Genomic DNA, 18,888 nt, shown 5'->3' with positions numbered 1-18,888 from the left:
ACTTGTACTTTAAAATTTCTTCTATTTGTTCAACATGTTGCCTCTGGAACTGAACAGATTAAATTTAATCCTTTTACCCTTGAACAATCCTTAAAAAAAACTTTCCCAGCTCACTGAACATCTTCTAAAATATTATCCCTGGCCCTCTTTTCACTCTACACTTTTTCCCTTGGTTAATAAGTTCTCAGGGAGTTCAATGATCATCACCTTTGTAGATACCTTTGATGAGATCCATGATGAGTCCCAACTACCATCTGGAGAGCTGACAAATTCAATAAGTACAAAACACATCACTCTTCCAAAATACCCATTTGACGGCACCACCATCTTTGGGGTACCAAGATGTCTAATTTTAAAAAGTTACTCTTGTTGGTTCCTTGAATCCTTATATTCATAAAGAGTAAACCAACTTCTGAAATTGAAAATCGGGAAATATCCAAACAAGTTGTAGTATGTGATTGTAATGAATCCTACTGTGCTGTAAAGAAATGACAAGCAGGATGATTTCAGAAAAACCTAGAAACTTACAGGAACTAATGCAAAGTGAGCAGAACTAGAAAAATACTGTACAGTTATAGCAGTATTGTAGCTATTCTCTGTAATGCTATCCATACATCCAGAAAAAAAACTTATAGACTCTGAATGCAGATCAAAGTACTATTTGTCACATTTTTTTCATGTATTTTCCTTTTGGTCCATTTCCTCTTTCAAAACATGATTTAACATGTAAATGTACACACGACTGCACATATAACTCATTAAAATGCTTACAGTCCTAGGGAGGAAGTAAAGGAGAAAAGGATATTTGGAACTCAAAAACAATTTAAAATAATGTTAAAAATTGTTTTTTTAAGTATTTTTGAATCTTTTGGCATTACTACTCTAATGATATCTAGCCTGAGTTTAAGAAAACGTGGGAAAACATATGAATTAATACAAAGTAAAATGAGCAAAAACAGGAGAGCTATGTATACAATTAAAAAAACACAGTAATAATCAACTGTGAAAATCCTAGCAACTTTATTAATGGTGCATAATAATTCCAAAGAACTCAAGATTAACAACAAACCACAATATTCATTCCACTCTCAACTAATACAGAGACTAAGTTCATGCCCTCATCATCATCCCTTGCCTCATATTTCCAACAGAGTCTCTTCTTCAATCTATTTTTTACACACCCACACTCACAAATCTTTCATAGCCTTTTACTACTGCATCTAGGACAAAATACAAACTTCTCAATCTAGCACTTAAAAAGTTTTCTACTATATACTTGCACCATGCCTTTTTAAGTATTATTTAATTTTAAATCCTTTTATTCCAATCAACTGATCTGAGAAGTCACACAAAGTTCCTGCTCCATGTTCCACAGATATCTGAAAATCTAGATGGACAAATGAAAACTCATTTTCTTTCTCCATAAACCTACCTCTTTGCTTTCTCATCTTCCCTTTTGTGTTGAGTTTTGTTTTTTCCCAGTCCTCCAGGTTCACAATCAAACCCTTCGTATCATTTACTCCTTTTCTTTCATCAGTTACAAAATCTTGCCAATTCTACTACTACAATCTACTTTATAACCAGCCCCATTTCTAATATACCACAACTACCCTAGACTAGGCCCCTCAATAATTTTGGCCTAGATTACCACTATAGTAGTCTATTAATTGATTGCTCTGCATAGTTTCTCAATAATCTCATCTTCCACTCAACAGTTAAACTGATATTCCTTAAAGTTTAAGTTTTAATGTTACACTATTGTGTTGGAAGAAGCTTCAATGATTCTTTACTGTTTTCAGGGTAAAATATAAAAGTGCCTGTATTTGATATATATAATTCTTCATAATCTGGCTCCAATTTTCTCCATCTTTGTTATAATTACTCTTCTCTACTCCCAGTCTACATTTCAACAACTCAATTTCCTATTTTAGACTTTGCCTTAGACTACCTTTCACATCTAGAATGCAGCATTTTCTCATTTCTACCTCTTAAAACATCTATCTCCCTTCAAACTTCAGTTTAAATACCAATCTTTCTTTATGAGGCTTTTCCTGATTTCACCCAGAAGTCTTCCCCAAACCTCATAAATGATTTAAATTGATCATGTCGGTATTTTGTATGGACTTCTCTATAAACACACCTTTGTTCCCTAAGTGTATCTCTTCCTCAAATAGGAAGTAAACAGCAGGCTAGAATGTTTAAAAATAACAACTTTGTATTATTTAGCACCTACACATAGCTAGTAATATGTACTTGTTGAATTGGTTAGACCACACAAAAATAATGGCCAAGTAAATATAGTTATCCTAATAAAAGCTGACTTTACTTCTAATACTATTTCATCAATTATCCACTTATACTACTACAAAAAAATCAAATTAATAGCCTAGTATTAATGTCACTATATATTTGATAAATATTTCAGTACAGAAGCAGACAGACATACATACAAGTCCACTCTTCAGTACATAGAATTCATCTTGAGTTATCCATTTCAACCATCCATAATGCTTCAAGGCAATGTCTCCATTTCTCAAAATCAGAGAATACAAGCTGCATTTTGTTACACACACACACACACACACACAATTATTATGTCTCTAAGGGAACTGGGAACTGACTTCAAGTTGGAATTTAAACTTTTGGATACTGTAAAGATCAATCAAAAGTTTGTATTTTACAGAGTAAAATTTCTATGACCTGACTTGTTTCAAGATGTTATGTTTTTACAAAATTCCAATTTTTTGAAAGCTAATATAAAACATTAAGAATTATTTAAACCATCTCTTTACCACATTAATGAATATATTTACTGAGCATATTTTAAATTAATTTTACTTTTAATTTTAGCTTTTCACAAAATTCTTCTTACATGAAAAAAACTGCCAGGAAGCTATTATATAGAGGGTGCATGTTTATATATTTTAAATAATAGTATATTTAACATTTAGTATCCCCAAAATATTTTTTTAAAATTACATTTAATTGTGCATATCCTTTGATCTGATCCAGCAGTGTCACTACTGGGTCTCTATCCAAAAAAGACAATAAAAGAGGAAAAAGGACCCACATGTGCAAAAATATTGTAACATCTCATTGTGTAGTGGCAAAGAAGTGGAAATTCATCTGTTAGGGAATGGATGGATAAGTTAAGATATATAAATCTAATGGAATATTATTATTCTATAAAAATTATAATAATCAGACTGATTTCAGAAAAGCCTGAAAAGATTTACAATGAACTGATGCTGAGTGAAAGTGAGCAGAACCAGAACATTGTACACAGTAACAACAAAACTATGTGACAATCAATGGTGACGAACTCAAGTCCATCTTCTCAACAATGCAGTGATTCAAGGCAATTCCATTAGACTTGGGAGGTAAAATACTATCTACATCCAGAGAGAAAACTATGGAGACGGAATGTGGATCAATATTGTATTTTCACCCTTTTGGGGGGACTTTTTTCCCCTCTCATGGTTTTTTCCTTTTTCCTTTTGGTCTGATTTTTCTTACCCAACATGACAAATATGAAAATGTTTAAAAGAATTGCCATATTTAACTTATATAAGATTGCTTGTTGTCTTGGGGAAGTAAGAGATAAGGGAAGCAGGGAGAAAATTTTAGAAAGTGAATATTGAAAACATATTTTCATGTATTTGGAAAAGTAAAATACTATTGAAAATTACCATTTAAGTTTTATGCAATACTCCAAAATCCCACTATCCTATTTAAGGGGGGGAAGAAGAAGCTGAAGGTAACAAATTTAGGCTTACATTTACATTTCTAAAAACTGTTTAGAATAATCAAATATGTACCCAACATAAAAAGCTAATTTTTTTTTTCTGTCACCCCAGAATGTCAACACTGTACAAGAATCTTTTCTGATAAGGGGAATAGAAATAACTTTTGGCTAACATGACATGTAGCTCAAATCCTCCAAATAAAGATTCTGACATATCTTACAGATATTCAGTATGTTTCACTTGGAAAGGACTACATAACTATAACGAGTTCCTGATACTTCTGACTGGAAATCTATTTATTTAAAATAGCTATCAATATAATAAAGAACAGTATCAATGGAAGTGACATTCAAAATCCAGAATTACTGTAACACTAATTCTTTAATATAGAAAAATCACTGTTCAAATATAAAGACACTATAAAATCCTGAAATACCTTGATTCAAAAGATTGCTATCTACAACATATTTTAGTATAATGTACACTGACACTCCTTTCAAGTGTTTAATCTGTATTATATATCTTTATTTTAGCTAGATTAAAAAAGCAGTTGACTAATTTTTTTTTGCATTTCTGTAACACTATTAAACAGAATTATGTAGTTAAATGTCCACCACTACACTTAAATTTAATTATCATAAATTTTAATTAGCATTAACACCTTTGAATAATGCCTGACTCATTGCTAAGTCAGAATTATTTAAATAATTTGTCATAGAAATACCAGGAAAGCCTATGAGAGTGCTTTGTATCTATAAAGGTCATCTGTATTGAGGTCAAAGAAGTTTTGACATTTCATACAGGTGCCACACCTTAAGAAGAAGATGGGTCACAAATATGGAATTTAAAACTTGTGAATTAAGTCTTTTAAATTACCTGATATTTCCTTCAGAGGCAATATTGCTATTGTTTAAAAACAAACTTTTATGACTACTACCCTCATTAAGCAAAGAGGTAATTTAAAATTCTAACCAGATTAATACTGAATTTTCAATTAAAATCATCATTTAAAAAGTTTCACAATACTCACAGGTCCCATAATTGTGGCTTGCCAATGAAACACTAGAAAAAGAAAAACTCTTGTTATCATCTAAAAAATTGTATATGCTATTTTCAAATTAAATGGCAAAGTTTTGGAAAACACTTACTATCATCCCCAACTGGACCTGCAGAACACTGTGCTGGAGGGTCACGGGCCAAATCGCTAAGTTCCTATATAGAAAGAAAATTATAGGTCAAGACAATATGTAGACATAAAAATAAAAATACCATCTATTACAATAATTTTACAGGTGAAAATGAAGAGACAGTACAGAATACCTACAGAAATAGCAGGTTTAAATGAGGGCAATTTTAACTTTCCCAATAGTTGTACTACATACAAGGAGATGAGTGGCTACTACAGATTTTTCATAATGATAGACTCTATAGAAATATCTGAACCTTGGGCAGTAGCTGCCCTTTTCTATCCACCATATTTCAAAGTCAGCTTGCCATTACTGCTTCCTTATATAACTAAAGTTCTCAAACTTGAGTTATTAATACAATACTTTTGAAAGGGTCCTATAATATGTCATTAGGCTTAATCCTACATGTACCTCTCCTTATTGAAGGAATGCTCTTGTATGTCAATTTGGCTAAAGGTCAAACTTTTCCAGGTACGGATTACACGTTCAGAAAATAAAATGCCAATGTCTAACTTATAATTTTGGAAATTCTCTAAAATAAAGAGTATGAAATACTTTCATTAAACAATAACTTTTTATTTACCAGAAGGCACACAAAAAGTAATGCTTGTGAAAACTTAACTTGTGAAAAGTTAAGTGCCTTCTGTATGTAGTAGTAATAATAATAAGTTATGGTCAGGATCTTATTAGGAAGCTGATTTTACATCTGTGACACTGAGAATAAATAGATCTATGGAAAACAAAATACAAAAAAAAATCTTGTGTTGAGGCAGACTGCTCAACTTTCTATGGTTGATATATAATATATTAAGTTACATAGAAACATTCACTTCCATGTCCTTTCATGAATGACACAAATAATTTCCCACAAGTTACTTTTACAAAACTTAACTACTAGGACATAAAGCAGCTTTAACACAACTAAATAATTTTACATTTTTGTGCTCTTATAAACTCAATTTCCAAAATGGTAATTCTCTTCCAATAATCTTTATCAGAGTATAAACCCCATTTTTCTTCTGTCATATGATCATTTTCTTAACTCTGTTATCCTAGTTTCCACCAAATCAACAGAAAAATAATTTTAAGTTTCTGGATCTTAGCTTACTTTTCCGGTTTTTTTTTTTTTTTTAATTACAGACATGTATACTTAGATGACTTAAAGTTATGTGGAAAAGAATTCCTTGTGCTCTTGAAGAAATACAATGGAATCAAATGTCTAGAATTCACAAGGAAACAAAATTTTGGGGGGACAAGCTCTGTGTTTTCATCAGTATAGGAGTTCTTAACATTCTCTACCAAAAAAATGGGAACCGTCTCCAGAATTTTTAGTTTCAAAAGTTTAAATGACTTGCTCAGGCATCCTGACTTTCAGGCCAATTCTCTATAGATCATTTATATCCAGAATCAATAAAAAGACTGTTACGTTATTTAAAAACCATTCATAAACAAAAGTAGAATTCACTTTTCCAAAAACATGTTTATAAAAGATCATCATGTTCACTCATCAGTCTTTAAAAAAAGTTTTTAAAGAAGAGAAAAAGTGAGATACTAAATTAAGAGCGATTTTGTTAAGAGAATAATCAACCCCAAATCAGTGATTAGGGAATATAACTGTTATAGCCTGTCTAATTAGATGTTAAACAGTTTAATTCAAACTCCATCCTTTATGAACAAAGTTTGTAGCACAGAATTTTTATACCAAACAAACCAATTTAAGGCAAAGATAAGCTTCTTTCTTCCAGAACCTTAAAAATTAGAAGATTAGGGAGCAGCACAATGACTAGAGCACCAACCCTTAAAAATCCTTAAACCTTTAAAAAGTTTCAAGGACCTAACTTGATACAATCCAACTCAGACACTTAATGCTTCCTAGCTGTGTGATATTGGACAAATTTCTTAATCCAACCACCTCAAGGTCCCCTCCCTTCCCCACCCCGCCCCCCCATCCACCTAACCCTTCACCCTGCAAAAAAAAAAAAAAAAAAATTAAAAGGAATTAGAAGAGATCATGAAGTCAAATATTTTATCTACCACATTTAAGAATTTCTTCCACAATATATCAAACAGATGATACCTAGGAAAAATTTGACATTCCAATGCACACCACACAAGAAAGCTCTAAACTTTCTACTACCTCAAACTACTAAAAATTTTAAGTGGTGGTGGTGTTCAGTTGTGTACAACTCTTCAGAACCCCATTTGGGGTTTTCTAGGCAGAGATACTAGAATGGTTTGCCACTTCCACCTTCAGTTTGTTTTATAATAGAGAAAACTGAGATCAATACAATCAAAAACTTAAGTGACTTGCCCAGGGATCACATAGCAAGTAAATGTCAGGGGCTAGACTTGAACAGGGGAAGATGAGTCTTCATTGTGTGAGGTAGTCATCAACCTTCAAAGCAATGATCTTAAAAAACAATTAAGGACTAAATTTAGTTGAGAGAAGGAGGAAATTAAGATAATACATACACAATTAATATATAAGAATAACATCACTATATCAGAAAGTTATAAAAAGATGGTGTGGAAAGAGTTTATTGGCTTTAGAATCTCTAAATCTACAAAAGGATAGAAAACCAAACAAAAGATGAAAAGCATTTAAGGAAAAGTGGTTCAAGTATCTGCAGGGAATGTATTCAACATTTGACACAGGAATTCAATTTCATTGAAGTATCAAATGCTTAAAGAGTGTTATTTGAGATAAGCATGGGAAATCCTTTAGTAATTTTTGTGTAGTACACTAGCACGACCAATTCTACCTATAATGAAAATTAGCTAAGTAAAATAAAGAAGTAGAGACAGCTGATAATGAAAATTCAATGATGGTACTGGGAAAATAGGATGTAAAAAAATACTCTCTTTAAAAAAAAAAAATTTCTCTAAGAATGACATGTGTGAGAGAGAAGAATGCAAGCCAACACTATGATTTTGCATATGAACAGTGAAATAGTGATGCCTCTGACTGAAAATCAGTCAGGAAAATTATGAGAGTAAGAGATATTTAAAGGTTTGATTTTTATTAACACATGATTGAGGATGCTAAACAGGAATAACACCTAGACAAACACAGTTGAAGATGTTTGTCTAAGGGTCTACATAATGGGCAGAGTTGAAAAATAAGGGAGTGACATGACATTATCAAGAGAAGAGATGTTAAAAATAGGTCATGAGATTTTTTTTAGTAAGAATGAGCTCAGATTCAAAGACCCAAATCAGTTTATTCCTATGATTTTCTTATTATTCTCTGTGGTTTCTTGCATCAGCTATGATCCTAAGCTCCAAAGAGGAATTAAAGGAAAAAAAATTTTAGGCAAAAGTCACCATACTTGGTTAGAAAAAGGACAAGGAATGATGAAAAAAGACCAACGATGAAATCAAAAATAAGCACATACAGATAGAAGGGAATGAACAGCCAATAGGGACTACTCATAAGTATCAAATTTTACAGCAAGAACTAAAAATACATTTGAACTGGCAATAAGATCACATGGAGACTTTTTTAGAGATAAACTGGAGGAAAATGGTAAGCAGCAGAAATCAGATTGTAAAGTGTCAAAGACAATATAAGTGGTCAGGGAACAAAGGCAATGGGTATAAACTTCCAAGAAAATTAGTGAATTAAAGTATTTCAAATTCCTTTCACTTATTTTATACAATTTCCTTTTCCTATCTTCTATGAGTTTGCTCATACCATACCTGAAATGAACTCTTCTGTCTCCCATTAATTCTCAAGCCCATTTTGCCTACACATCTTTTTTTATTTTTTTTTAATCTTTCCTCAAGCTTAAATTCTCTCTCTCACATCAAAATTTCCTTGTTGCCTCTGCCTCTTCTAACATTTGACCACTCTTGCTGGCATTACAATCTTTCAGAACCCCAGAAAGCTACATTGTCTTGTTTATTCTCCAAGGCTAATTACAAACATCCTTTTAATTCAACAAAAATAAATTACTTCACATACTAGAAAAAAACAAGATATGAATGAAGACTTTCCAAACAAAAGATTTAGATTAAGTGAGTAGCCACTGATGTGACTTCTCAATGTAGGTTCTCAAAGTTGAAATAAATTTGGAGACACCTGCTGCTACTACTTAAGAGGTGACAACTAAAACCTCCTCTCAAAATTTTTTTAACTTAAATTTGTGCCTGAAAGATAGAGATTACATAAATTTATTTGCTTTAATTATCAAAATGACTACTTAGTGACAAGCTAGCTAAAAGAAAATACTAAGCAATAACAAATTAAAATGGATTTGCTTTCAGAATAGTAACAAAATCTTTATTTTTAAAAACATACAAAAAAGTTACCGAGCAACTTACATTTCACCAGAAATGAAGTATAGACAAATGCCTTTCCCAATAACTGTAATACAATAACAGGCAAAAATGCCTAAAAGTGTCCATTGGATTCTGTCTGTAGTTTCAAGAAAAATCAAGACCCTGAATGGTCAGCTAATCCTTACCTCCTATATATCACAGGATAAGAAGAAATGATTTACTTTATATGAACTCATTCTTGAGATGCAGGTGAATATCCACTTTTGGACAACATGGCAACATACTGTAGGAGGAGCAACAAAACTGCCAATACTTTTTGACCTAGGACCTGTACATATAAATATATTGATTTTACAATTATTGAGGAACAGCCTAAATAAACTAATCTATCAAATGAATGTAATAAAATGTTATGAAGAATTTGTGATTTGGAAAAATTTATACCAAGTAATTAAGAAATCCCCAAACCAGGAATTAGAGACTTATTATTAGCACACTGATTTTGATTACAACTACTTTTAAAAGAGAAAAGATTTTTTAATAAGCTCACAAATGCTATATTAGGTGATCTAGATCAAATAAAATGCTGCTAAGATTACTTTTAAAAAAAAGTTTATTATTTGAGATTTCCACATTTTTTAAATTCAATTCAATTAAATGTTTTTTTTTTTAAATTTAAATAAAGCTGTTTGAGAAATATACTTCTCATATTTAAAAGATATTGATGGGGCAGCTAGGTGGTACAGTGTTTAGCACCAGCCCTGAAATCAGAAGGACCTGAGTGGAAATCTGGCCTCAGACACCTAACACGTCCTAGCTGTGTGACCCTGGGCAAGTCACTTAACTCCAAATGCCTCAGGAAAAAAAAAAAAAAAAAAAAGGAAGAGAGAAAGAAAGCAAAAGAAAAAAGAAAAATTAAGAGAAAATAAAAGCTATTGATTACTCTCATGACAGTTAGAAAATAAATACCAGTTTATCATCGAGTTATTATCAATCAATACATATTTACTGGGTTCCCACTTATATGCAAGACATATTGGAATATAAGGTTATCTTATTTCAAAAGTAGTAGCTGAAATCATGGGATTTAGAGACCTGTAAGTAATCATAGATATCTAAAACTAAGTCCAAATAGTGTATAAACTATGTGTCTAAATATTGATGGGGCAGCTAGGTGGACTAGAATAACTCTAATGGGCCCGAGAGTGTTAAACTTGAAATTTGGATTTCAAATACATCACCCTCACTAGAGCACCTTGTTATCAGAAGTTTACCAAAGGAGAGGTTAAAGTAGGGGGGAAATCCCACATGCACTGAGAGCTATCAGTGAAGGTTATTACACAAAAGAAAATTTTCGGTGCTTCTCTCAAATTCCACCTTTCCTTGAAACATTGGGGACTAGACTTTCATAAAAACAGTAGCCTACCATGTAAGTTAACAGTTTTTCAAAGACTATATTTAAAAAAATATACAAATACTTTAAATGGGTTGTTTCTTATGCAAATAAGTTACAATGATTCTAACGTTAGTCAAGGGAATTTTTTTTAAAGCTTCATTCCAGGATCCTGGACAAGTGGGTCAAAAGTCTAACACTATCTAGGCACTCTCAAAATAGGCAAATAAGAGAAATTATAAAATAATTTAAATGTGTATATCTATGCACACATATATAAAATCTAGATACAAATCTAAATATATGACTTTCTTTTGACTCCTTACTTCAAATACTTTTAAAGACTTGTTACTTCATTTAGGACAGGTATTATCTCAGCTAATGAAAATCACACTCTTTTCTTTTACTTCCCCTGGGATCATCTGATGTAAGGGCCAAACCTGTTAATATTTTGGCTACTTTTGGTTCTGAGACAGACAAGTGCAATCTATTAGGCTCAATTGTACTCAAAATGTCCCTATTCTGATAGGACCATATCAATGACAGGAACCTAAAAATATCTTGTAAATTAAAATGAGGAAATAATTACTTTTTAAAAGAATTAAATCTCTCTAATGATCTGAAAAAAATCCAATACCCAATGTCAGAACAAATTTTCCTTTCTTCCCAGGTAGGATTATGGTCATCAAGAAGGTGCTACTTACAATTTAATAATCTCATACATTGCTAATGTAGTAATCCCTACTGCCTGGGAATAAAAACCATATTGGGGTATCATGAAACATTATTATAGTTGAAAATTCTATGTTTCTCCTTTTGTTTATAGTGAGAGATTTATTTATTATAACTGGTTACTAGATATGAAGTATGAGAACATTAAGAAAAATTTTGGTGTGAAGTAAATTGTCATTTCTAAATTGACTATCCCAAATGTGTGCAAGAGATAATATCCAAAATCATATTGGAAAAAATGAAAAATAACATGGCAATTTCAACTTAACCTGTTTTAAAAAAAAATGCTGCCAAATAACGGGAAGAAGATAAAAGAACAAAGACTACAACTATTTTCTAAGTAAATTAAATCAATATTAATCATTCATCCCCAAAAGCAGTCTCAGGTAGCTCCTTTTACAAGCTGAGAGATGTGGCAGCCTAGATCTAGTTCGTTTATAAAATCTTACAAGGTAAGATAATGAAAAATTTTAAGTGGCACTGCCTCATAAAACAGTGAGAAGATGAAATAATTTTCCATAAGTTTGGCAAGAGATCATCTTCATCACACTTCAAGGATAAAACAAAAGATGATTAAAAAATGGGAAATATCTATGAAGACTTATAAAATAAACTCTCCAGACATTGAAAAATAAATTCATGTTCACACAAGGACTAATAATAATAAAGGTAAAATAAAACAGGTGTGTGTGTATAAGAAATGTGTGCTATATATATATATATATATGTGTGCTATAGGATATAAGAAAAGTAAGAAGAGCTGTCTTGCCTAGAGTTACAAAGCTAATAAGTGTTGAGTACTCAGGTCCCGCCTGACTCCATGGCTGGTGCTCCATGCACTTCTCCATCTAGCTGCCCCATAAGCCAGCTGAAGACTGGTAAGATTTTATAAACGAACTAGATCTAGGCTGCCACATCTCTCAGCTTGTAAAAGGAGCTACCTGAGACTGCTTTTGGGGATGAATGATTAATATTGATTTAATTTACTTAGAAAATAGTTGTAGTCTTTGTTCTTTTATCTTCTTCCCGTTATTTGGCAGCATTTTTTTTTTAATCAGGTTAAGTTGAAATTGCCATGTTATTTTTCATTTTTTTCCAATATGATTTTGGATATTATCTCTTGCACACATTTGGGATAGTAAATTTAGAACTTTAGAAAGACTAAAACGAGGATTTTAAATGTCAAAATCCTAAGGATTTTGTACCAAAGCACAAAAATATAGTACCAAAAAATAACTTTGAATTCTACTGGAAGGATTCCCTTTATGTGGTGTGGGCTTTGAGACATTCTTTAAAAATATTTTAGTTTTTGAGTTCTTATCAAAACTTGCCTCAGTATCCTCCTTCCAATCCTCTTTGCAGACAACCAGTATGACAAAGATTAAAAAAAAGGGGGGGTGGGGGGGAGAGGAGGTGAAAAGAACCAACCAATATATACAAGCAGTGTTCCACACCACCCCAGGACTTGTCAACTCTGCCAAGGAGTGAAGGGGATTATCTTATCATATCCCTCATGTGCTCTTGAGTCTAGATAACATAGTACTAATTCTATCAATCTATCAAGTCCTGAAACATCATAGTCTACTAAATTAGATCCATAATCACTCCAAAATCAAGCCTAAATATTCCCAAAGGTGTACCCAACATTCAGACTTTGATATACACAATCAGCTGGAACACCTACCTATTGGGGGAGAGGGGAGGGAAGGGGTGTAGATTAAGTTGACCACACATGATTGTCCTTGGTTCAGTGCTTCTCCCTACATCTTTACATCTCCAAGCTTCTCCCTAAAACAAAGACCCATCTTTTTAAACACCAATATCCTTTTGCTAATCAATGCTATGCCATTAGAATTCAAATTTGTAGATTAGCCACAATAGGCATAAATTGGGTGTAACATACAACCAATGAAGAACTGTACACAAGTGTAAGAGAAATATAGAATCACAAAAAATGAGCTCATAAAAGTTAAGAGAAAATAAATGAAGAGCCTGTATTCCACTGTTATCCTTATATCAAGAGGAACATAAGTTCCTGATTATAGGGCATGGATATGAGCTGCATATAATGAATAAATATGGATAGGTACTTGAGAAAGCAACTAGTAGAATCAGGATTCCTATTTTAAGTGTTGTAGGAAGGGTAGATTTATTAAATGACTGACTTTATGAAAATTGTATACTATTTCTTGAAAGAGATTTGTCCATTTTTTTTAAATGGTAAGGAGAAGGGATATTGAAATTAAAATTAAAAGAGTCAGGTAACACTAGCAATTTACACATTAGAAAGTGTTAGCCTAGATTTTACAAATTCTAAACACCAAAAAGTGATGAAGCTTTTTTCTAATGAAGATGTAACCAAGTTATTTTCTATTTTCTATCGATGCCTGAAGCCAGTGAAGAAAAATCACTAGAAAATCAAAAGTTCAGCATTAACATAATTATTGTAGCTAACAGAAAAACACCCCAGGATTTCTCAATTCTTTTATAGCAACAAAACTCATACAAAACTACTGAATTATATATCATTAATTTATATTCTGTCCCAACCTTCAGATGTGCAAAACAAGAAAGGCAATGTCTAAAGTTCTGGGCTAAAGCAAAATAGTTAAGTGGCAGAGGGATTTCAGGCAATTTCACTTTTAAAATGATATCAAAATACTCTCAAAAAGCTACATATAACAATGCTAAAGTACAAAATATTAGTTTTTAAAGGACTGGTTAAATGCAAAAGGTAACTTTCTTCACAACCTACCTGACATTTAAAAGCTTCTCAGTGTAACCTTAGAAAAATACAATAAAAGGGATTGGACTAGATTGACCTCCAAGTCTCAAACCAACTCTCTTGGAAGATGTGTTTGGAGAGATAGATTGAATGGGAAATACAAAGGATGTAAAAACAAAGATAGAAATAAAATGTTAAAACAATAAATTTGACTTTTATATCAACTTTATATTATGACCTATGATCCACTTTCTATAACATAGAAATTGGATTTAAGGGGAAAATTTTAATGATTTTTCAAAAAATTCTATAGTTTAAAAAATATGAAATATATCCTTGACTATTTAAAAGAAAGTAAAAACTTGTTATAGAATTGGGATAACTTTAAGATATGTGAACTGCTATTATAAATATACCATATAATAAAAAGGTCATTAAGTAAATTGAATATTTTTCTTCCCAAAATCCATAAAATTTAGTACAAAGTTCAACTTCCAAATATAGTCATTATTCCATAATACCAACACAAATAAAAGCCAATCATCCAAAGGCATGTTTTGTAGTTACATTTTAAGACATCAGTGACTAGCTTAAGTAGGCCTAAATTTAGAAATCATATATTAACAAAAATTACTAAAAATTTAAAAACCTATATTCTGCCCCAAACACAAAGCATTTAAATGCATTACCGCTTGATAGTCATATACCTATACTGATTATTACTATTAAACAAAATTTTAAAATAATTTAATTCTCTGAAGAATCTATAGTTAACTTGTCACTACTTTTAAAAGCTACATATGTAACAGCTAAAAATGAAACCTATTATCCTTTCCCTCCCTAGTTTTACAAAGGCAGGAATAATGAGTATTAAAAAAAAGCAACATATTAAGCCAGACTCTAATTTTTTGAATTATAGAGGAATAAATTCAAAAGAAATATAGATGATGTAAAAACAAGAGAATTAAAATATGTTAATTTTTTATTGTTATATTTAGTGTTCATATTATGCTTTATTTCCATATATATTCCTCCTGCCTCTCTTTAGAAAGCTATCTCCTACTGTAACTAAAAAAGTTCAGCAAAAATAAGATACCAAGTTTGACAGCACACGGATTACTTGCAGGACCCCATCTTCCCAAGGGAAAAAATCTAAGTCTTATCTCTTCTTTGAGGTCAAACTTAAGGATTTTAATTACTTAGCAATGAAGAATATAATTTACTTTTAAAAATGACATTTGTTTTGATTTATAAAAATGGTCCAAACAAGGAACCCTTTAATTAACATTTTCCCCTAAAAGGAAGGCTAGATACACGTTAATTCAACTACTCAATTCACCTGGCTCTCACATATTGCTTTCTCCCTCCCTACCCTCCCAATTTTTTTAGACATGATCAATGTAAAAATGTTTTGCTTGATTGTACGTTTGTAATAGGGGTTTCATTTTTCTTGATTTCTCAATGCACAGCGAGAAGAGAGAAAAGGGGAGAGAAAGTGATTTGAAATTTTGCAAGCAAACTGATCTTCCCTCAAAAATAAAATAAAACTTAAATTTTAAAAGACCTTATAAGTATATCACATCATTAAAAAAAAAATACAATCATCAACAAAGCAATTTCACTTTCTCTAAAACATACTATTAAAGAATTGTCAGAGGTAGACACTAAATGATGATTTTGTGTAGCATTACATAGGAAAGAAAGATGTGCCTATATAAAAAAGACAAGGAAGTCAGATTTTTCTCACTCACAAAACCAGCTCTTGATCCACTTTATTACCAGACCACATGACTGCCCCAAATTTAAAATTAGCTTTACATAAATTTCTATTTTTGAAAGGATATCTTAAATCCAAAGAGCAATGCTAAAACATTCTAAACAAAATTATAATATAACGTCAATGCCTGTTGACAATTTCTCATATTTCTAATATTATAAATTCACCTTTTTCCTTCCGTTTTATGATCACCCTATTTACCTACATCAGTAATTTTTTCTACTTCTGAAGACCACCAAGATGTTAATGCCTACATGTTTCCTTTTGCCTATCAATAACAATAATAAAGTTTAACACTGTGATAAGGGCATATAGAAAAATGGAGAAGAAAAAAAGAGGCTCATATTTCTATTGAGGAATAGCAAAGGACAACCAAAAATTAAAAATCACAATGAAAAAAACAGGATAATTATGAATTAAATATAAAATGTCGATGAAAAACTTATTTTTATATTTTAGGTACATGTGCCACTTGAAAGAATAACTAATTTTTGTTGATGTTTTATTTTCCTATGCTCTTTCCCCTCCTCAATTAATGAGGTGGGTTCATTAAAACAGACATGGACAGGAAAGATACAGGTGATAGAGCAGAGCTAACCACATACAAAAATAATGTAAAGGGGGATTACAAAATTGTTTAAAGTTTATGTTAAAAGTTAAAAAAAAAAATGGGGGGGGGGGGCCACAGCCAAAATAGCAAATTTCTTTGCAACAACTTGCCTGAGCTCTTCCCAAATCACTCCCTATAGATTTAAATAATGCCATAAAATCATTCCTGCAGCAGCAGAACCCACAAAAGAAAGAAATGAAATAATTTTCTGGCAGGCACAGTCCAGTTTAAGCCTAGGCAACACAACCTCACTCAGCTCCAGCAAATCAGAAACAGATCCTGGGAGCCCCCATTAAAATCAGCAAAAGCAACCACTACTTCTAGAATTTGCAGTCCAGAATTCTTTTGCTTTGCCCATACTCAGATCCAAGTCACAGTCCTGGGTGGCAATCCCAGGGTGAGGAAGAACACTAAACACTACTGCTACCAGGGCTTGTAAGCTTCATTGGAGTGGGGACCCTTATCATAGTTCCAAGGCAAAAAAGGATGCTTCTGGTCACTCACAAGTCCCTAAAAGTATCTGTGCCATCCAACCTGGAAGCAAAACTCTTCTTTATGAGTTAAAAGTCAAGAAACCACCTGGGAAAATGGGAAAACAGAAAAAAAAGTTTGACTACTGAAAGCTACTATTGTAAAAGGAAGATGAAAACACTCAGAAAATATAACGAAGCCAAAGCTCCTACATCCAAGGCTTGCAAGAAAAATATGAATTGGTGACAGACCATGGGAGAGAGAGCTCAAATAGGAAGGGTTTTGAAAATCAAGAAAGAAAGGGAGAGGAATATTGGGAAGAGAAATGAGAATACAAGAAAATCATGAAAAATGAGTCAATGACTTGGTAAAAGACAGACACACACACACATTTTCTCTCTCCTCTCTCTCACTGTACCTGAAGAAAATAACACTTTAAAAAACAGCCCAGGTCAAATAGTAAAGGAAATTCAAAAAGCCAATGAGGAGAATACTTCCTTTAAAATGCAGAATTGGCCAAACTGGAAAAAACAATCCACTGAAGAAAACTCACTTAAAAGTAGAAATTAGACAAGTGGAAAAGGTTAAAAAGCTCACTCTGAAGAAAATTCCTTAAAAATTAGATCTAAGCAAATGGAAGCTAATAGCTTAATGAGAAATCAAGAATAAAAGAATGAAAAAAACTTCTACACAATGTGAAATATCTTATTGAAAAAACAAATGACCTGGAAATTAAATGATCCAGGAGGAATAATTTAAAAATTAGTGGACTATGGGAAAGCCAATATCAATCAGAGCCTAGACATTATATTTCAAGAAATTATCAAGAGAAACTGCCCTGAGGGTAACCAAGGGGGTAAAATAGAAATTGAAAAAAATTCACCGATATGAAAACTCCCAGTAATATTATTGCCAAATAAAGAGTTCCCAGGTGAAGAGAACATATTGCAAGCAATCAGAAAGAAACAATTTAATTATCTGGGAGCCATCATCATAATAACACAAGATTTAGGAGCTTCTACATTAAAGAATCAGAGTAAAAGAGCTCTGAGTATAATCCTTCAGGAGAAAAATGTTAATTCAAATGAAGGATTTTCAAACATTCTTGATCCAGAGCTAAATAAAAAAATCTGACTTACACATAAGTAATATGTAATTCAAGAAAAGCATAAAAATGTTAATAGGAAAGAAAATCATAGGGAACTTAATGTTAAAACTGTTTACATTCCAACATGGAAAGATGATACTTTTAATTCACAGAAACTCTCTCATTAGGATAGTTAATAGGAATATATATAAAGGGCACAGATGACTTGAATATAAAGGAATGATACCTAAAAAAATAAAGGTTAGAGGAATGTACAGGGAAAAAGGGAAAGGAAAGAATTGAGTAAATATCTCACATAAGAAACAAGAAATAGCTTTTAGAGTGGAGGGGGAAGAGAGGCAGGGGAGGTAAAGGACAATTAATGAACTTTGTTCTCATCAGAATTGGCTCAAAAGGAATAACATACACACTCAACTGGATAAATTTATCTTACTCCACAGGAAAAGAAGGAGGGGAAGGGATAAAAAGAAGTGAGACATATGGGGAGTGAGGAGGAGGTGAAAGAAGGGAGAGGGTTGAGGAAAAGGGATCAGAAGCAATGGGTGAAAGGAGAGAGAATAGAATAAACAGGACTGGGGGAAGGGGAATGGAAGGATATGGCATAGTAACTGAGAAAAAAATTTAATTAAGTATCTCTGATAAAGGTTTCATTTCTCAAACACAAAGAAAACATTTAAATTTGAAAAATGAAAGTCCAATGATAGATCAAAAAATATGAGCTGTTTTCATCTACCATCTACAGCCACATGGAAAATACACTTAGTATTGATTGAAGAAATGCAAATTAAAACAATTCTGAACTACCTAATACCTACTACGTTGGCCAATAGAACAGAAAAAGAAAAATGAGACATTAAT

The 18,888-nt window shown here is 32.0% G+C and overlaps 1 protein-coding gene across 9 annotated transcripts in view; it reads right to left on the bottom strand.

Annotated features, from left to right (window-relative positions):
* UBE2D3 (ubiquitin conjugating enzyme E2 D3) overlaps positions 1-18,888 on the bottom strand; it is a 53,028-nt gene that overhangs the window by 13,853 nt on the left and 20,287 nt on the right. For 6 of the 9 annotated variants that reach the window (XM_051964187.1, XM_051964183.1, XM_051964181.1 and 3 more), the window contains 2 exons: positions 4,895-4,958; positions 4,777-4,808 (listed from right to left, as the gene is read on the bottom strand). In XM_051964187.1, the coding sequence (XP_051820147.1) occupies positions 4,777-4,808; position 4,895 (33 nt within the window). In that variant the 5' untranslated portion in view covers positions 4,896-4,958. Of the gene's footprint in view, positions 1-4,776; positions 4,809-4,894; positions 4,959-13,023; positions 13,089-18,888 lie in introns of those variants that run through there. The other 3 variants (XM_051964188.1, XM_051964189.1, XM_051964186.1) reach the window with 2 other exon arrangements.

Source organism: Antechinus flavipes, chromosome 6 (assembly GCF_016432865.1).
Source record: "Antechinus flavipes isolate AdamAnt ecotype Samford, QLD, Australia chromosome 6, AdamAnt_v2, whole genome shotgun sequence".
In the NCBI taxonomy this organism is placed as follows: Eukaryota; Metazoa; Chordata; class Mammalia; order Dasyuromorphia; family Dasyuridae; genus Antechinus; species Antechinus flavipes.
Note: the sequence above shows the minus strand (reverse complement) of the source record. Positions and strands in the feature narration are given on the sequence as shown.